We start from the raw sequence: 20,844 nt of genomic DNA on the forward strand, positions 1-20,844 counted from the left end.
AGGGTGAAATTGATAAAACGTTTGTAATTTGACAGGAAAACTAGTAAACCAAGCCCTGAACTAAGACCAGAAAACTAGTCTTCTGGGTGGCTGTTAAACTCATATCGTTTCAATTGAAAAGGGGGTTTCATTTAGTCTATGAAGCTGAATCTCATCCATTTCCCATATTAAATCCATGTTTCTTCTCAATTCTCCTTCACTTTCAACCCTTTCTCTCCATGTTTCCTCAGTCTTTTACCTCCGTTTCCTTTATTTATTCCTTTCTTTTAAAAGAGGAAGAAAGAGTAGCTGCGCAGTTCAGTTTCATATTCACTAAGACAAACGCACAAAAGAAGCAGGAACTCGGTGTGAAAAATTAAAATTAGAGGTGATTCTTCTACTTTGAGCAAACCAGCTGTAGTGACCAAGGGGTCGATCTTTCGCAACATGGAGATCTCTTAAAGAAAAAAAAAAACGGCATCCCTAATTCCCAACAGGGTGGGAACTCTGGGAATTGGAAAGGGCCGCATCTTTGGAAGGCTTGGGGGAAAACTACCATCTGCCAAGGCTCAAGAGTGTGTAACTGCTCTAAGCATAAGGAAAAAAAGCCCTCGACGTTGCTCCGATTTCCTCAAGACAGATACAAGCACTGCGTCCACCAGACGTAAATGAAATAAACAAAACACGCCTCCTCCCTTTACCAAGGCAGGGAAAGCGAAAGGTTTCGCACCTCTCCTTTACCAACGTCCCTCACCACCCATCGCGGGCTTTTACCTCGGCCAACCCTTGCGGCTCGCGCCCCCCTCCTATCAGCCACCGCAGCATTGCGAGAGGCGGGGTCCGGGCGCCTGGGATGACGGCCTTCGCGTCTCCGGTTGAAATGCCGGTAGCTGTCAGCCGCAGCTTGCGTCCCTGTCTTAACGCGGAAGTCCCTCGCCTCTTGCCGTACTTGCAAGAGAAGGGCGGGGGGAGTCGGCGACGGAGCCGCTGGTAGTGGAATTAGACGTAAATTGGACTAGTCGCGTGAGAAATTTCAGGAAATACCTCCGCGGCTAATTGGTCCTGAATCTTCCATGAGAAGCTTTCCCTAAACTCCTTCAGATTTCCTGGATGCTAAACTAGATCCGACTAGATGCTAAGCTAGATCTGACTGGTTATATCAGAATAATAGTTGGAAGGGACCTTAGAGGTCTTCTAGTCCAACCTAGAAACTAAACCAAACTAGAGTCGACAAATGGACAACCATTTGACCAGGATGTATTAGTCTCCTGCCTTGAGCAGGAAGGGTCCAGCCCTATGATTCTATGTTCTATGGGTGTATCGAGTGATCGATCTGTTTCTTTAAACGTGCCAAATTGGCATCCTGTCGATCTTAATACATGAGCCAGGAAGTTTTCGGTGCCCTGGTGCTCTCCCGATATATGGGCTTTCAATTCCTTTGATTCCTAGCCAGCACGATCGGAGCTGAAATTGAAATACCCACAAGTTACGGGAGGGTGAATGCTGCTTTTACAAGGACAGTCTCAGTTTTCAACAATTGCATGACAGGCCGAAAATCAACAGGAGCAGTTTTCCTCCCCACTTATAAGTGGGAATACAGCCAAGTGTTTATGTCCTACTTATGTGGTATTTTGAAGCAGGGATAAGCACTCTGATTTTCCAGATTTTGAAAGAGTCAACTATTGGAGTTGTAATCTAGCACAAAATTTGGAGAAGCACCTACCATAATGCCATCTCTTTTTTTCTTAAACAGATAGCCATTCTAAGTTCAGTCTCCAGTTTTTTAAAATGAAGATGAAGGTTGTATAATATTAAAATTAAATATTATATTGGTTATTACAGAACAGAACACATACTGAATGGAGAATAGCCCTTATTATTCTGAAAAGTCTGATAAGATCATGGGTTGTCCAGTTTAAAAATTAGTATATCCTCATCTTGTGCCATTAATCATAAGAATCCCAACACATTAGGGTTGCCCTTGGATAGGGTAACAAGATTCGTAGGTTGGAGTGTGGTCCTTCGAAGGGTTCTGTTTTGCATGGCTACACACACATTGATGCACTATTAACTAGATTATTTCCAGGCATGGTTCAAATGTCAGAAAGTGTCACAAGTTACCTTTCTTGCATTTAAGTAGGTATTACAATTAACTTTCTGCTCCATATAATTAGTCCATGAGTCTTCCTTCAAGCATGCATATTTTTGTTTAATCTTTAATTGAATATTATTGTATTATAATATTCTGTTTTTACAACAGTTTTAAAACTGTTTTTACAATTGTATATTGTGCAGAGTCATAAGATTGAGCTGTTAACAAATATCGCAGGTAAAAAAATTAATAAATCTATGGAAATTGTTCTGGCTCCCTATCATTGATAGTTAAATATGTAATTATCCTAGGTAATTATCATGGAGAAAGATCATCCTGCAGTGACAATTGAAATACAGACCAGGGGTGTCAAGCTGCCAGCCCATGGGCCGGATGCATCATGCCAAAACTGCACCCACCCCATTGCCCGCAATGGGAAAAAAGTCATGATACGTCGTGACACGTCACGTGACATCGCGAGTTTGATACCCATGCTCTAGTCTAGACATTGCATTAAACATGTTACTTGCATAACAAATAAACCTTGTGAGGTTTATAGACCAGTATTAAATTATTTAGTGCTACTTAACAGTTTTCAATTCTAAGCTAGGAAAAGTTTATGGTATTGCATCAAAATGTATAGAAGGCCTACCTAGCAGAAAGCCTACATGATTTTGTGATTTTGCCTATTTTATTGCTACAAGGGAATTCCATATCCATTATTTTAACTCTTGCTCACTGTTTTGTGGAAATAAGTATTCCAAGCAAAACATCTTTATGTATTTATTAAATAATATTTATTAAGATAGCCAAACAACTGAGAGCTCCTTTCATGTAATGGCTCAGGTGCTGAACTAAAAACTGGGAGACCATGATTCTAATCTTTCTTTAGTCATGGAAGCCAATTGTATGATTTTGAGCCAATCATTCTCTCTTAGGTCAACCCACCTCATCAGATTGTTGTTGTGGGGAAAATAAGAGGATAGACCATTATGTATGCTGCCTCAAGTTGTAAAAATAAAGGTTGGGATGTAACCCTAATACATAATAATTATTGTTTTAATCAAAAGGCCAGAAAGAATAATGTTACTACTTAAGTTTGCAGTTTGGGTTTACCTGGAGTGCATTTACATAGCAAGAATGCCAGCTATGTCTTCTGGAGATGTCCTATATCTGCCATAATGGAACATGCCTCTCATTTGAGTCACCTGTTAGCTGTTTACAAGCAACACTTCTGCTGGAAACATCTGCAAAGCTGTGGATAAATACAAAGGCATAGAGAACCAGTGAAAGTTTTCAAAGCAGTTGCCTTGAGTCTTTCAGAAGAGTCTGTCATTTTATTGCAATGTTTTTATAATAACTATTGATCTATTTAAAAAAGATAAAATACAGTATAAAGTAAATTCAAAAAGAAAAAAACTAAAGAATAGAAAGTGCAAAAAGGAAAAGAGACAGAGGAAAAAAATTAAAAAGAAAAGAAACAATTCTTATTTCTGATCTTCATTACAATAGATACAAACAAGCTTAATAATTCTTCATCCCTTACAAGGTTACATGCAAGTATCTCTTCTTATAACCCATCCTTTATTCATGTGCAAATTCATATATTGTTAATATTTTAGTCCTACTGTCAGCAAAAAGTCCATAAGAAATCCCAGAGTTTTATAAAACAGCTAACTTTAACCTTAGTCAAACAAATAAACTTTGTACACTCCTTCCCTTGGCTTCTGGAAATATTGATCTTCAATTCATTTAGTCATAGAATTTGTCCTCTCTTCAGATTTTCTTTTTCCCATCTCAAAGGGGTCTTCAAGGTTTCAAAAGTTAAAATGGAAAAGTAGTAAAGATAAGCATTGACCAATGTCTTTTATTCCTAAACTCGTATGTTGTCAATAGGATTGCCTCTTTCATCTATGGTAGTATCTGTAGGAAGTGATCACTACTTCAGTATGCAAGCAAGGTGATGACAAAATATCAGATTCCTTACAAGAGATTTAAGATGCATTTCCTTCACAAAAGAAATGAAATCTGTAAATGTTCTTAGGTGCTATTTTAAACTTTTTTAAAATAATACATTTTATAAAAGGGAACATACCTTTTGTTTCAAAGAAAGGATTATTCTCAAAGGTTCTCCATCTATTGATAGTCCCTTCTTATAACAATTGAATTTTTCCCAATCCAGTGATTTTCCTCTTCTCCAAGTTCTATTAATATATTCTGCAATGGTATTAATTTTTCAAGGAAGGGTCAGATGCTAGTCGATGATTTGCTTTTAGAAAAAAAACTTACAGAATTTATCCATATCCCACATCTGCTTATGTTATCTTCAAAACAAATTTAGCAAGAGTTTATTATCTGGACTAGACTAGAGGGTAGAATTGGAAGTGGGCAGTTGACATTTTGCACTGATGTGCTAGATTTCTCTGCATGTGTTGTAAAGTCATGCTCCCTTGCCCACACCCTCCCATTGGGGATTTTATTTTGGAAGTTGGCATATGATCAGAAGTACTCAGTCTTGATCTTTTACATTTTTAATATTGATATCTTGTAGCAGACATCCCTTAGCAAGGCATCAGTTGCTAAGGCACAATCAAGTACAATCATTGTACAAAGCAACATAAGGAACTAAAACATCCCCTGTGTTTAAAGACAATCACTACTGTTAGGAAAGCTCTTAATGCAAATTAGCTATAAGGAGCTTTTACTAGTACAAGTCTTTGTGAGTTCATTGAATGTTTCCTTTTTTGTCATCATGTTTATATTCTAAGGAGCAGTTGTAGATTGCTTAATTGGAACCAAGAGACATGCTGTAGCTTTTCATTTAACGTTACAGAATTTCTAATGAGTGTTTTGGTGATGACACAAATATTTTGCCTATTATCCATAGTGCCTCATTCCAAGACAGGCTTTTTAGTAAATGGTTTATTGGTGTAACTGCACATAGTCGGCTATGAGAAATTAAACAGATTGCCATCTATCCCGTATAAACATTGCATTTTATTTTCTCATCATGCTCCTTGTAAAACAATGATTAATAATAGGAGATTGCTTGCATATTCATACACCATTTGATAAATGGAGTTCACAGCAGATCACTTCAGTTGTCAGGGATGTTGCTGGATCAGGACCTCACATGTCACATTGCCAGAACAGAGCTGCTGTGATATGACTATGAACCCCCAGATGGCATTAGAGCCTTCATTTATTATGTTTTTGTTTTTGTACTGAAGGACTTTTTATTTTGATTTAGGCATATTTTTTTCCTTTCCAATTCCTCATGACAGATTTGATCAAAAGTAGTAGAGCAGGGGTCTTCAAACTTGGCCCTTTTATGGCTTGTGGACTTCAACTCCCAGAATTCTTCAGCCCTGCTAAGGAATTCTGGGAGTTGAAGTCCACAAGTCATAAAAGGACCAAGTTTGAAGACCTCTGCTTTAAAAGGACATTAGATTTGCATCTTTTATTTTCAGTCACTTTTGGAAACTGCTGGTCAGCTATTCAGAACCTTTGGATCAACAAATTTTATAGCACCAAGTGAGTTTCCTTCAAACTTTAGTGATAAAAGTTTTAAATACAAGTTTAAGGACTTTAAATGTGTTTTTAATAAACAGCAAAAGGTGATTAAAACTTCAGTTTTAGAAAGTTACAAACATATTAAGGATCCAGATAAATCTGAAACATTTTGGAATTAACTGTAAAGAATCTTCCCCATGGGAAAATGATTCTGGTTTGAATTCTTTAAAAAAAATAAGACTTCAGGGCATATTGAAGGATATTTTTGAACAAAAATCCCAGAAATTAATTTTAATAATGCCTGCCTCTATAGATAGATTCTGTTTAAAAGATGCTACGGAAGAAGGACAATTTCTACATGATCAGATTGAAACTGATTTGAAAATAATAGGCTATAAGAATGACATAGAGAAAGATGTTACATAACAAACTACAAAAGTGATCTGGATAATTTTCCTACATTGGATTTCTAAAAGAGGATTGTTAAAGCTAAAGAGGATTGTGAGAAGGGATAAAGAAACCAGGAAAAGAAATATAATTCTAGAACATTATTTGAAGGCACTAAAAATCAAGATTGTTAGAAGTAAAACTAATAAAGTTAAACTAATTCAATCTAGTCAGTAGTGTTAAAGAACTATTGAACATATCAAATCCTCCAAGGAAAAGGGTTGGGCTTACAGAATGACTGAGAAATAACCCCTAATTTCTTCATTACAGAGCTCATTGCCAAGGCATAACAACATCGAATTACATTTTCCATACACAGAAGTATTTTAGAGTTGCCATCTTTTTGGGGTTGTTTTCAACTTCACAATCTAGTCTTCAGCCTCCAATGCCCAGTCTTTCATCCAAATACCAAGTAGGCCTGACTCTGCCTTTCTTCAAGATAAACCAAGATTGGTGAAGTGCTTCTATATTTAGGTGAAGGATGCTCAGAGGCTCAATCAACATCTTAAGAATACTTCCTTAGGTAATCCTTCTTTAGTGAACATAAAGGAGCAGCAACTCGTTCATTAAACAAAGGAGTTACTAAGTAAAACTGCAATTGTACTTATGATCTTACTTTAGCTTTCCTTTGATTTATAGACCTGCAAAGGTCATAAATGCAAGGATGGATCATAAAGTTACTTTTTCATCACTATCACAACTTTGAAAAGTTGCTGTACAAGGCAGGTGCTAAAAGAGAACTACCTATAAAAGTAGATTTTCCCAATGTGTCCTGTTCAGTAGATAAGGAGCTTTTGTCATATAAAACAATCCAAGAGTAAAGCAAGTGAATGAAATTAAGGTATGTTTCTCTGGAGTCTCTAATTAAAGGCTGTTAGACCCTATAAAGATCCAGGAACAGTTTTACAGTGATCTGTTTGTCTCTAAGAAATAGATAACCAATCTGAACTATAAACATTGCTTAATATTTTTATTTTGGGAATGAGTATAATTAAGCATTATAATCTCCAATGTGCATTTTCTCTATTCAAGTTATCTTAAATTACAGATTAATATAAATGTACGTTTATTGTTTTTGCATTTTCCATCTAGTTTTTCACACCTTTCTGTTTTTATCTTTCCCAACGCTGAAAGCTTTGCAATACTTTTTTTCCCCTTTTTTAAGAAAAAGTTTTAATTTTGTTTATATCTTACGAGATTATCTAATTTCCTAGACCTAGACATATGCCTCAACAGCATCAGAAAGTCATGACATAAAATGCATTTCATTTTCATCATTTTTCTTCTTACATAGGCAGTGGATTCTCTCTCTGTGTTGCATAGTTCTATTAGAAAAAAAAAATGCCAGGTAAAGGTATCCATGTGAAAGATGAGTAACGGCAAGAGTAATTATCAAAGTATTACACCAAAGAAATAGACTGTAACTAGAGAAAACAAAAAACAAACAGGTTATTTTCTAGTTAACAATAAATATGCCTTCTATGTATTTAAAAATAAATGATTCCTTCCATTCTTGTTGGCTCCCATGAATATTCATTATTGAAGAGTGAGGGGATAGATGGGGAAATCATCAAATTTGCAGACGACACCAAGCTGGCAGGAATAGCCAACACTCCAGAAGACAGGCTTAAGATACAGGAGGATCTGGACAGACTTGAACACTGGGCACTATTCAACAAAATGAAATTCAATGGTGAAAAAAGCAAAGTTCTACATTTAGGTAAGAAAAACCAAATGCACAGGTACAGTATAGGGGGTACCTTGCTCAATAGTAGTAACTGTGAGAGGGACCTCAGAGTCCTAGTGGACAATCACTTAAATATGAGCCAGCAGTGTGCTGCAGCTGCCGAAAAGGCCAACACAGTGCTAGGCTGCATTAACAGAGCGATAGAATCAAGATCACGTGGTATTAATACTACTTTACAATGACTTGGTAAGGCCACACTTGGAATACTGCATCCAGTTTTGGTCACCACGATGTAAAAAGGATGCTGAAACTCTAGAAAGAGTACAGAGAAGAGCAACAAAGATGATTAGGGGACTGGAGGCTAAAACATATAAAGAACGGTTGCTGGAATTGGGTATGTCTAGTTTAACGAAGAGAAGGATGAGGGGGGACATGATAGCAGTGTTACAATAAATCAGGGGCTGCCACAAAGAAGAGGGAGTCAAGCTATTCTCCAAAGCGCCTGAAGGCAGGACAAGAAGCAACGGATGGAAACCAATCAAGAAGAGAAGCAACCCAGAATTAAGAAACTTCCTGACAGTTAAAATAATTAACCAGTGGAACAACCTGCCTCCAGAAGCGGTGAATGCTCCAACACTGGATGATTTTAAGAAGAGACTGGACAGCCATGACCTCCAGATGACCTCCAAGGTCCCTTCTAACATTATTATTATTATTATTATTATTATCCTTGAACTTGTGTGTAATATTGTGCAGGGCCAATTAAATAAATCTTATAGAATTATATGTTTCTTGTTCTGGTGGCAGAGGGAGAAAAAATCCTTTTATGTCTCTGGAGAAATAGAGTGATTATTTCTAAGAAAAAAGATCAAAATATGTGAATTGTATTATTTTGTTTTAGAGAACTCTAGGTTGTCTATCCTAGTCATTTGAAAAGTGAATGAGAAACATAAATGTGATGAATAAAATCAGGAAAAATATTTAAGTTGTTTTTGAAAATACGGTATATTCCGTATCTGCTGAAAGTCTGATTTAATTTACCATTTAACCAAAACAATACAACAGTATACAGAGTTTAAGAGAACTATATAGAAAAGCCCAGTTCAAATCCCTTTTTCAGTTAATGACAGCCATCTCTTGTATTTTGTTCTTCTGATAAACTTGCCCACAGACTCAAGAATTGATCATATGCAAATGGATGGATGGATCACTTTGTGGACTTGATACTTGATAAGCACCTCTCCCATTCCCCATAACATAAGGCAACAGCTGGAGGTACATATAGCAGTTTTGTTAATGGATGTTTTCCTGCCAGCTGGGGATCGTTGGTAAGCTAGACAAAAGAAAACCCAGGGGAATCCACAAATCTCTGTTCTTAATATGCTCTGTACATTATAACTAAAGTAGTACTTAACCTGTAGCAGGATAGGAATCAGTAGTGAGCACAATATGTTTTATGTTAGTACTGTATAGCTGTCTGCTGTTACAAGGACAGGTGGTTAGCATATTAACTTGACAACAGAGAAGCATTCTTAGTGTTTCTCTTTTTTGGATGGCAAATTACATTACTTCCAATAGAAAATATCTGCAGACCCGGGTAGAACTGTAGAGTCTTTGGTGCTATTTGATCTTTAACCAATTAGGTAACATCATCAGTAGAAATCAATATGGGGTTTGTTGTCTGTAGATGTGGAGTTGGTTGCCCTGCCACTGTTGATGGGGGACATGGTTTTCTTGGTAGTTCCTTGATTAGTATATTGTTTTCTGCTTGTTTGTCTGGTGTTGATCCCTGCTTATCTGAATGTGGCCTACTGGAGGAGTTGTGTTAGTCTTTTTGTTTCCTTCTTAGGTTTTTGAATTGTGTATAAATGTGGCTTGTGGGATTAATTGCACAAATATGTCCATGGGCATCTCCCACAAGGGCCTTGAGATAACAAACGGACTGCTCCAGACACAGGATGCATTCATCAACCATTTGGACAGAGTCTGATAAGAACACCTGCTGTAGCCTTGCATCTGGAGAGTGTCTGTTATTTGATACATTGTAATCACCCCTATATACATCCTTTGATTACGCTGTGTGATGTAAAAACTGTAGTAACAATAAAAGAGGGTGTTGGAGTCAGCTCTGGGCTCCCATCCCGAGATACCTGTGTGCGTGTCTCATTCTCCATGGGAGACCACCACAGTGGCTTATCTCTATGTGTCTATATTGCTTTACTTAGGGTTTTGCGTTACCATTGGCAGTATCCTTTGCCACATCCCTATGACTTTGCTTTAATTTTGGGTTTCAGCTGTCCTTAGCTGTAGCAGTTTTAAAGTAATGCTTTTGCCCTAATTCCAACATCGCAAAAGGGCAATTGTTTCAAGATGTGCCAAATCTACTAGGGATTCTCCTCAAGCGAATCTCTTTCCAACAGTGTCTGGAAATGAAGACATGAGTGGGATCAGCAATGGGGACAGAAACTTTATACGCATATTGTTTTCTGCTGATTCAAGGATTGGTGGATAGCAATTTCAACTGGAAAACTGTAGAATCTCAAAAGCTAAGCAGTTAGTTTCAGGCCGATTCTGATTATTTTGTGGAGTGGAGCCCTAGAGATCTGCTCTTTTAGTCTTATTTCTATGGTGCCACTGCCTGAAAGAGCATCTTGATCCAGAACTTGATGGCCTTATATTATTTTGCCTCAAATTGCAACTTTCACTCTGGCTCATCAACTCTTGAAGAACATCCTCATGTTGAGATGAACTTCCATAATAAGCAAATAAAATTTTAAAAGATAGACTAGGATTAATTTAAATATAAAAAGAGATGTCTCCAAAACTATGCTCTTACTCTGTTAGCCCATAAGATATTAACAACATCTGATATGCAATAGTTTTACATATCCCCTTGTGGGGAAAAGATCAACTCACAAGCCTCTTTATAAATCTGCCACAGTGTTAAAGTTAGGCTACTGTAGCTAAATGCCTTTTAGATATGCTTCTTCTTTTGAGCTCCCATATTTACAAATGAAAGCTTTTTCAAACCACGTCTTTTAATATAATTTGCATATTTAGTAATACATTGATTAACATTAAACACGGATTATTGCAATTTATTTCAGAAACAGATGGGATGCATTAAGTGAAAAAAAAAGGGCTGCGTATTTAAATAGAACAGACTCGCTGGCTGACGATTGATGAGTGATGAACAGAAAAAGTTTGTTAATTGACGGGGGAGGCAGGGAGAGGCACGGGGTGCGCGCCTTTTGCAAAAGCTTTCACCGCTAATGGTTTGGTGAAGCTGGTAATATAGTTAATTTTAAATGAATAATGTAACTCAAAGGTGTGCTTCACTTTAATAAAAGCTGCAGCATGGATAAGTGACAAAATTCTGACAGCAGAAGCAGAACGTTACCGGTAGTAGAAGAATCAGGAAAATGGAAGGAGGGGGAGCGGGAATAGAAAAGTCTGACAAACTTTTGGTCTCCACCGTTTTCCTCTAAGCTTTCTCCTTTATGGAGATTGATCACTAGATGGCAGTGTATTACAAGCTACTCGATTCTCTTCTGTTCTTTTGTCTCAAATCCATAGAAATCCAGATAAAAGCCCTCGCTGCTGTTCTTCACATAACGCTGTCTATATCATTTGAGACTTTTCCTATAACAGTTGAACACAGTATCACGAACTGGTGTTCCAAATATGCATGAACACATTTCAGACTTCCTGATTCATTTTTATTTTTCAGTGATAATCCTGAGGTGCAAAAGATCAACATAAAGTCTAGATTTATACAACATGCCAGAAACTAAAAAGAATAACTAATGAAGGTACATCACCACTGTAATCCATTAACATACACCTCTTTATCCAAAATCTTAAACTGACTGTGTTGTCTGAGGCCAGAAACATCTGCATTTTAAATTCCTGGAAATCAGACTGATAAATCTAAGATGGTGACTGCTCCACATTTAGCCTTTGGGTGGAAGTTTGAAGTAAGAATGTGCTTGCTGAGAGGTTATTGGAATCTTTTGGCTGAAGAAGTTGTGTGAACAAAGACACAACTGCCTCTGATCATATGCCCATTTAGGAGTTTGTGATAGAACAAGAATCAAGCTCACAAAATTTTTCACAGAAAATTCCACTCAGGAATTTCCCTCAAGCTTTCTTTTTTCAGCAACCCAATTTGGGGGGGGGGGGGAAGCATTGACTGGTGCAATTGGAAGACAGTTTTTAATAAGGAATCCTTTCCATCTTCTACTGCTGTAGCTGGATGTCAAGGAACTATCAAGCAGGATTCATTGCAAATCCATAAACAACTTGGGACCAGCTTTCTTGAGAGGTCATCCTCTGTGGTGAAGGTTAAATAGTTGCTAAGCCCTCCAGAAGTTGCCATTCTACTTCTTCCATAATACACCTTGCCTTCCCTCAGTGAAATATACCCTTAGATCTTTTAGCCCCATTAAAGACCAAGTTCTCACTTGGTCTATTGAAAACTGACTTGGGGCACATGGATGTACAGACAATTTATTCCACTTTTGTTTGAAGTGAGAATAAGGGTGTGTTTTTTTCTCCACAGAAGGCGGCATAGGACAATGAATATTTGCTCTATTTGTCAATGTTGGAAGTGGGGGGATAAAAACTAACTTTTGTTGTTTTAATGTGTTGTTAGTCACCCAGAGATGGACAACCATATAAATTTATTAAATAAACTGTGAAATGAGAGAAACAATCCCTCATCCTCGCTACATTTTTCTCAGACAGAGCTGGTTGGCTCTCTGAAAGAAGTGGTCTATCAATGCTTCGAACTATGACAATATGGAATCTCTTTTTAATAAATGAATGATCAAAAGTACACTAGAGAGTCAAAGCACAGAAATATTGTAGGCTTGTGTAGTGAGATTCTAAGTAAATATTTATGCTAGGTATTCTAATGTATATCCTGAACACATACTTTCTATTTATAGGATCCCATATGAATCAGCAGTATTTTCACTTAGGAAATTAATCCTCAATCCTTCCCCTTAAATAGCCTTTTTATCCGAGACCATGAAAGTAGCCCAATTATTTACTTCAGGAAGGGTTTGGGTTGTAGTTTGGGCACTCGGTCTCTAAAAGGTGCGCCATCACTGGCCTAAATTCATGGAGTCATCAGGAAGATGTAGCTCTCTGTCCCAGTAAATACTTAGGACCAATATGCCAGTTGCTGTGAGTTTGCATTCAGAATAGTTTAGTTCAAACTATTTCTTCGTTTGGACTAAACTTAATCAGTTTAAATTTAGCCATTAAGAGCTGGCTGTCATCAGTCCAATGGCATGGTGGCTTAAAAGTGATACTCCCTTGTTTTTGAGCTGCACTACAAAGTCAACACAGTCTAAGTCAGAATTATTGGGTGTTGAACAATTTTAGCTGTGTCACTTTTGGTCTTTAAGGCAGCCCCAGTGTCTTCTTACTTCTTTGACTACATTTCTCATAGCATTAGACTGTGGAAAATTGCTTTAACACTCTTGATGTTTCTGAAAGACAAAGTACTGGCACACAAGATTTTTCTTCTTTTCATATGATATCCTACTTATTCTGCTTTGCTATTTGGAATGTTTTACAAAACAATGGATTGTTCACAGGCATGTAAAGATTGTAATCTGTATAAATAAACAAATACATATATATATAAATACATATTTTCTCACAATACATGACTGAATGTATTTTATTCTATCTAATGTGGGACATTACAAATGCAATGCAATCTCAATTTAGCAAACCTAAAGGCAATGAATTTTGGATGCAACAGATGAATTCTTGTGGTATTTACATCATTTAGGTCATTTGCATAATTACATCATTTGCATCAATTTGTGTCATTATGCAATTGACATGAAATGACACAAATATAATTTGCATAATAACATTGCTCTTGATGACATACTTTCCGATTTAATGGACAATCAGGAATAATGGACACCCCCTCCCTCTAGCTGGTCCATTAAAATAGAGGTTTTGCTTTATATTTTCCCCTAAAAGTTAAATTTTAAAGGCTTCTTAATACATGTTTTAGAGTTGAAAACTTCAATGCAAAATTTACAGAAGTGCAAAATCCATACTGTATAGGTAATCCTCAACTTACAACAGTTCATTTAGTGACCATATGACGTTACAACAGCAAGTGAGAAAAGTGACTTAAGACCATTTTTCACAATTATGACCATTGCAGCACCTCCATGGTCCTGTGTTTTACATTCCGATTCTTGACAACTGGTTCATATTTATGATGGTTGCAATGTCCTGGGGTCATTTGATACCCTTTTGCGAACTGCTGACGAACGAAGTCAATGGGGAAACCAGATTCATTTAACAACCATGTTACTAACTTAACAATTGCAGTGATTCACTTAACAAATGTGACAAAAAAGTCGTAAAATGGGGCAAAACTCACTTAACAAATTTCTCATTTAGCACCATAAATTTTGGGCTCAATTATAGTCATAAATCAAGGACTACCTGTACAGTCTTCTTTAATTTATATATTAACCAGAGAATGCAGATTATCCTCATTTAATGACCAACATTGGGATCAGCCACTTGATTGTTAAGTGAAGCAATTGCAAAATGAAACTGCAACTCTGCCTACAATCTTAATTCAATTTTCCTTTGCTTTACAGACCTGCAAAGGTCACAAATGCCAAGATAGGTCATAAAGTTACTTTTTCATCTTCATTGTAATTGCAAATAATTACTAAATAAGGCAGTTGCTTAACAGGGATTATATAGATTAAATATGCAATGAAATTCACAGAGAATGAAATATTTAAGCTTCCTTAGCTATGCAAGTGAATCTATCCAATTCAATTCTTTGCTGTGAAAGTTATGAATGATATAGGATTCTGGGCTGAGGAACATCTGCTTGGGGAAAGCATCAAAGCAATCAAGATGGGATCTGCAACCACACAGTTGAAGGTCTGTTCTTTCTTTATGGGCATTATGAAGAATAAAAAAGAAAGAAGTCACATATCATGCCTGTTAGAAACCAGGTCACACTGCTGAAGAGAGTGGCAGGCAAGCAAGCCAGCAAAATTGAAACAATTCCCCCCCCCCCATTCATTGAAGAATTGTCTTCCACGAAACCTATCCCTTTTGCCAAAAAGGTTGGGGAACTGCTGCTTTATGCTAACTATTCTGGTTCAATTCCTTCCAGGATGTGGTCCAATCCAAATGAAAAGGCAACAGTCTGAACCACCAAAAGACAAATTCTATGTTAGGCCTGGTCATACCTTGGTCATGGTGGCTTAAAATTCTGCAAGTTTTAGCACCAGTTCATCAGAGGAGAATCATGTTTAGGGAGGCTGCTTTGAATTCTAGGCACAATTTTGAAACGGATCCCTTGTCCAATAATAAACTGGCTGTTAAAAACAGCGCGCAGTATCAAAAGAAGTGGAGGATCCAAGAAAGCCATTCCTAGGAGAAATGCTCACCTCCCCAAGAGCAACCCAAAGAAAAAGCAAGTTGTTAAGCTGCTTTGCTCTAAAAACATTTCTGAGCAGAGGTAAAATGCAGCCTATAGGAGGAAGAAGTTTTTTTGGTTACCTATTTATAATCTACCCAATGAGAGAGCAATTTTCTTTCTCTCATTGTCCACAATCCTGCAAATTTCTGCTAGTCTTTATATTTTGCTTCTGGTATGAGGAACCAAAGCATGTCTCCATCTCTGGAACTAATGGTTAAAAATTAAAAATAGCCCTTAGTGCACCAAGCGAACACATTCCCCCATTCCGCCCCATACACCCTCGGCTCACTGAAGCAAATCGGTTCCCTCTGTTACATGGAAGGAGCCTCTGCTGTTTGATTCATTGGGAAAGAAGCACATACCTTTTGAAAAGACCCTGCAAAGAAATTGTTCCTATGGCCTCTGTAGGTTTTGGGGAGGCGCGTGCATGGAATCATGAAAACCAGGGAGTCCCGCTGTTCAGTCTCTTGCATTCCAGCAAAACATCCTAGAGCTCATAAAATGCACATCTATTTCCCTTCTTTATGGGCCCAGAGACAGGATAGTTTCCATCCACATTTCTGAATGGCTTATGCATTAGCTTGCCTCTCTAACATCATCATTATCATTTTCTATAACTGCACAAAACATTAACAATTAAACATTGTAAAAATGACAGAATAGTTAGTAACATTAGTTGGTGACCATCACATATGAGCACCATTTTTTATATTGGACTTTTAAAAAAAAGACTAAATAATAATATTAGATCAGCATCTTATAAAAAAGATAACTTCTTCATCCTAAAGGCAGCTCAATAGCCAGAGCTTCAATTGCAGCATTAAAACAATCACCCCCAAATTACTACCATTCTCTTTCAAAGTTTGATTAAGGATGCCAAAGTGCTTATATAAAAAAGGTCAGTTTACCCTTTTCGCTGCTAGAGGGGATTATTCTAACATGACATGTTTGCCTCCTATTGTGAGTTGCGAAAATCCCTCTGTATCCAGTGTGTTTTGTTTGGATTGAGATGGCATGCGGTTGATGTCTGTGACCTTCATGGTGGCTTAGATCCCTGGCTGGCACTGATTTTTGATTTAGTGCCGATCTGCTGCGCTTGTCACAGACTGCAAGGTGCTTTCCATGCACTAATGGAACAGCTCAAGGGCAGAGGGGCCCTGTAAATGTCTATCTCTCACCAGCAATGTGTTAAATAGAGAGCTGAGTTTTCTACATGTGAATGACAGACACTGAAATTGCAAAGGAGAAGGAACATGGAGCTCTTGTATCTAGGCCATCCCTGGGAAATAAGGAAAAAGCAGCAATTGTAAAAGTGCAAACCTACTCTTATTCCAGGTGCTAATGAATATATATGCAGAGTGTTAAAACAGAATGCTTAAGACAAATACGGATAATATATCTTCATTTAATAGGAGGGGGATAACAGTTATGCATTCAAGATGCCATATTAAACACCATTCAAGTGAAGGGAATCTCACTGGGATAGGTTTGTGCTTATGTGTCCAGCCATGCATCTAAAGTTGCTAATAAATTTTGTTCCTTAATGATACATTTGGGGGGGAGGGAGAGAGGAGGAGGAATCCAACCAGAAATTTTGCCTTGTAAGAAATCATCAAATTATTTTGCATACTGCCCCAAGCCAAAATTAGGAAGGCTAATATATTTATTATCCTACTTTCGTTGTGACATTTTTATATAAAATGCAGCCAACTCTCTGATATTTACTGGGATTAAACTGCCATAATAGCTAGTTGGAGCTATCTTTGAAGTATTGGTTTTTTTAAAAAAAAAATTAAATATAGTATATAAATGGAGACAGTGACAATAACACACACAAATTACCCCCCAATTATTTTTGTTAAAAGATACAATTTGTTTATGCAAATCTTCAGTATCATTTCAAATATCTGAACATGGTCTATGTCAGGGGTATCAAACTTCTGGCCTGCGGGCCAGATGTGTCACATGGAAGCCATGCCCACCCCATTGTCGGGCGATGTCACATGACATCGCGAGTTTGACACGTCTGATCCATGTGTATTTTAGAATGCAATCCAAATGATTGATGCCAGCTGGGAAGAAAATTATTAAGTAGGCTTTAATGATCCCTCTAAAGCAGGCATGTCAAACTCGCGATGTCACGTGACGTCGCATGACATATCAGAGCTTTTTTGCCATTGCTAGCAATGGGGTGGGTGTGGCTCTGGTATGATGAAACCGGCCCGTGGGCCAACAGTTTGACACCCCTGCTCTAAAGGCATGAATCACATTTTTCCTAAGTTGAACTCTACAGAGAACTAAACAATCTTTTGAGAGATCAACGAAGACAGAAGTTTATTTCAGATTCTTAGCCTTGAGCTCAGAAAAGCTTGCACTCATCTTGGCTGCAGAAGTAAGCAGATGATGTGCTGTGGGGTTATTTTAGTATAGGATGAAACAAGCAATTCACCATTAACAAACTGGTGCTAATACTTTATCCTCTGTTAAATGCCAAAATGCTGTCTCTTTAATCAATGGCAGGCAGCAGATAATATTTGGATAACATTGCTGAGCATGATTTTGAAAATATTTTTTCCAGGGATGGGATAGATGGATCTGGACCATATCTAATCAGGTCTAGATCAGGTTCATAGCATGAGAATTAACCATTTCCCCATGTAGCTGCTGTATCTATCTTGCCACTGAAGCAGATATCACTATAAGTAGTTACTGCTGGAAGATGTCAGGTAAAAAACTGTCCATCTCCTCTCACAGCATTTTAGTTATAGGCCACTATGGTTGCTCCTGGCAAAAGAGAAAGCAAAAAAGTAACATAGAATAGGTAATAACGTAACAGCTAATTAGGCTCTTCAATTCTGGCAATCCCTCAGTTTTTCCATGCTGAATGCTCACACCGGTCCAAATTAAGAAGTAAAGTCTTTGAAGGCTTGCTTCAAACTAAGAAAGCTGGTCTTTAAAACTTGCGATGCAATGTCTACTTTCTGTTGAAGTAGGAAAGGCACATAACATTCATGCAATCATAAGCTCTGTGATGCCTTTCAAATCTATTTTTTTCTAGTTGTAAGACTGGACTTCGGCCAAATAATAAAGTTTTCCTTGAGTTAAACCTCCCTCCTAATGACTTGATGAACTCAATCTTCCTGTTTTCTTGAGTAAGGAAGTGATGTGGCCTTTTTCCAGAATATTTTTCAGTGTCTCAGTCTAACATACAGCTATGGGATTTCCTGTTTATACCTCATCTAAAAACTAACTAGAATTTACTTTGATTAGCTTACTCTGATTAGCCAAGATCACCTAGGTGCTGTCAGCTGTGGTATTCTGGCTAAATAAAGATTGCTAAAATGTTTGAACTGACAGGCAGATCAAGAATTTGTGAAATAAATCAACTGGTGGCATATTGCTGGGGATACTATAATAGATGACGAGTAGAGAAATCTGCCTTACTTCTTCACTCTAGCCACAAAAGGAACAGCTTAGGAGTGTATATAAGAATACAGTTAAAGAAGAGAAAGTAAGAGATAATTGATGCAAAAATTGTATGTAAACTAAACAGCATGTTGGAGTTCTAGCTATTTCTCTAGCATCTAGAGAGAAGACTATGATAGACTGATGGAGTAAAATCCCCCCCCCCAATTGGTTCAATCCATGTATTTGTTCTTAAAATGCAAATATTACCCACTGTGAAGAAAACTCCAGCAAATTTTTCGCAAAGAAATTATAAGAAATTAAACTAGGGCAAATGCTGGATCCCTGAAACTTTTCACTGTTTAGACAAGTGGAGTGAGTGTAATCATATTTTGTTTCTGCGGTATTTCTCCCTCTGTGGTATCAAAGGAGGCTTCTCTGTTAGTGAAAACTGCAACACCAGATTGATAAAAAGTATGGGATCCCATTCCTTTGGCAGAATATTTTCATATAAGAAGTTACAACAAGGGAAGTAGGAGAACCAAGCAACATTCCACTACCAATGGCTGCTCAGGGAAGTGGGCAATCTTGCACAAAACATATAACACATGACTATTTAATGTCTTACACATATTGATGGAATTATTCAATATCATTTCTTCCTCAACCCCACCTCAGTATTTTTTCTTCTTTGATGCCACCAGGCACATGGAGACCTTGACTTATCTACATAATGTCTGTTGCTTACATTTAAGTGGTGGTAGAAAGCAAACTTTTTCATATTTCAAATTTGTGAATTGGTATGGGACAGAGTAAATCTCTTGAAATTCCAACCTGTGCCCACTGTGAAATGGGCATGCTGTTTTTCTGCCACTTTTGTAAAGGACACATGCAAAGTGTAGGGTGAGACTTAGAAGAGGTTTTAACTCATCGCTAAAAAGACAAAAATGAAAACCCCAAATCTTTAAAGGAAAGGGAAAGAAGAGACATATGTAACATGGCTTTACTTTCTCAGCATCATTGACCCACCCACCATGGTTTTCCATACCCCATATGATATACAGGTCCAGCCACCAAACAGTGGCTGAGTCAGATATAATACCTTTTAAATGTTTAGCAGATTCTGCCTATATATCATAGGACTCTTCCAAATTTTTCCAAGTCCTGCAAACTTTAATGAAGAAAGGTTTCAAATTTCTTGCTAAGTGATGTATTGGGAGCAATTCCAACTTAAAAATGCCCCTCCCCAGTCAGTATTTATTATGAGTCAGTTAATCTCTCTGAAAGAGGAACTATCCCATAATAGTAGCAATAAACAAGATTTTATTGATTTGTCAGATTCCAGCATGGTTTTTGTTATTGATGATGTTCCTTTATCCAAAGTTAAATCACCCATGCATTTGTCTTCTCCTTACCCAAATTAAAATATATCCAAACAAGAAGTCCTACTAAAGAACTGTAAGTAGTACCTTACAGATGCTGTCAGAAGATAATGGATCCTTGTTCCAAATTTAGCAGTAGTTCTTTAATCTGATGTTTGCTTCTTTGGCAGTAAATGTCTTTCAACTCTGTAATTTTGAGAACACACGCATCAGTTTTGGCTGTTGCTCAACTTGGAATTGTTGAACAGCTTACATTAACAAGTAAGCTGTTAATGCAGAAAAAGACAGATCCTAGTAGATGTTGGAAGATAAATAGTAGAATTTTCCTAAACTAGGCTGCCCTGCTTCGCAGATGTTGTGAAGGAAGCTGCCCAATCATCTATAGCAGGGGTGTCAAACTGCCGGCCCCTGGGTCCATTGCATCATGCAGAGGCCATGCCCATCCCAGCTCCAGTAATGCAAAAAAAGTTGTGATATGTCATGACACACCATATGACGCAGCGAGTTTGACACCTGTGATCTATAGAATGTACTGTATATGTGAATCATGTATGAAAATTACATTTATATCCTGCCTTTCTTCTGGATTCAAGGCAACCTATGTTGCTGAAGGTGAGGTCTTCTGTAATTTTTCCTCATAACAATCATATGTGATAAGTTGGGCTGAGAGACCATGTTTTGCCCTCAAACACCTAGTGATTTCCATGGTCTAATTCAAGTCAATACCATCATATATTCATTGTACTGTTCTTTGACCATGGGCACAGAATACAATGAACCTAGTCAAGTAGGTACAGCTCAAGCAGAGAAAATGCAAGCATAAACTAAGCTTGGTTCTATAGAAATTTTACAT

General features: G+C 37.5%; 1 protein-coding gene and 1 long non-coding RNA gene across 8 annotated transcripts in view; both read right to left on the minus strand.

Moving 5' to 3' along the window:
* The window catches only part of WDR41 (WD repeat domain 41), a 50,036-nt gene extending 49,117 nt beyond the window's left edge, over window positions 1-919 (minus strand). For 3 of the 7 annotated variants that reach the window (XM_039352806.1, XM_039352808.1, XM_039352807.1), the window contains exon 1: window positions 754-919. In XM_039352806.1, the coding sequence (XP_039208740.1) occupies window positions 754-804 (51 nt within the window). In that variant the 5' untranslated portion in view covers window positions 805-919. Of the gene's footprint in view, window positions 1-238; window positions 660-709; window positions 729-753 lie in introns of those variants that run through there. The other 4 variants (XM_039352813.1, XM_039352810.1, XM_039352812.1 and 1 more) reach the window with 4 other exon arrangements.
* A 2,277-nt stretch (window positions 920-3,196) lies between these two features.
* On the minus strand, window positions 3,197-20,311 carry LOC120312291. The gene is made up of 3 exons (XR_005557847.1): window positions 20,079-20,311; window positions 4,167-4,288; window positions 3,197-3,326 (listed from the first exon to the last, which is right to left on the minus strand). It is a non-coding gene; the product is annotated as an uncharacterized LOC120312291 (long non-coding RNA).
* Window positions 20,312-20,844: the final 533 nt, after the last annotated feature.

The sequence above is a fragment of the Crotalus tigris genome, unplaced genomic scaffold, assembly GCF_016545835.1.
Source record: "Crotalus tigris isolate CLP2741 ecotype Arizona unplaced genomic scaffold, ASM1654583v1 scf7180000018484.1034840, whole genome shotgun sequence".
NCBI classification, from domain to species: Eukaryota; Metazoa; Chordata; class Lepidosauria; order Squamata; family Viperidae; genus Crotalus; species Crotalus tigris.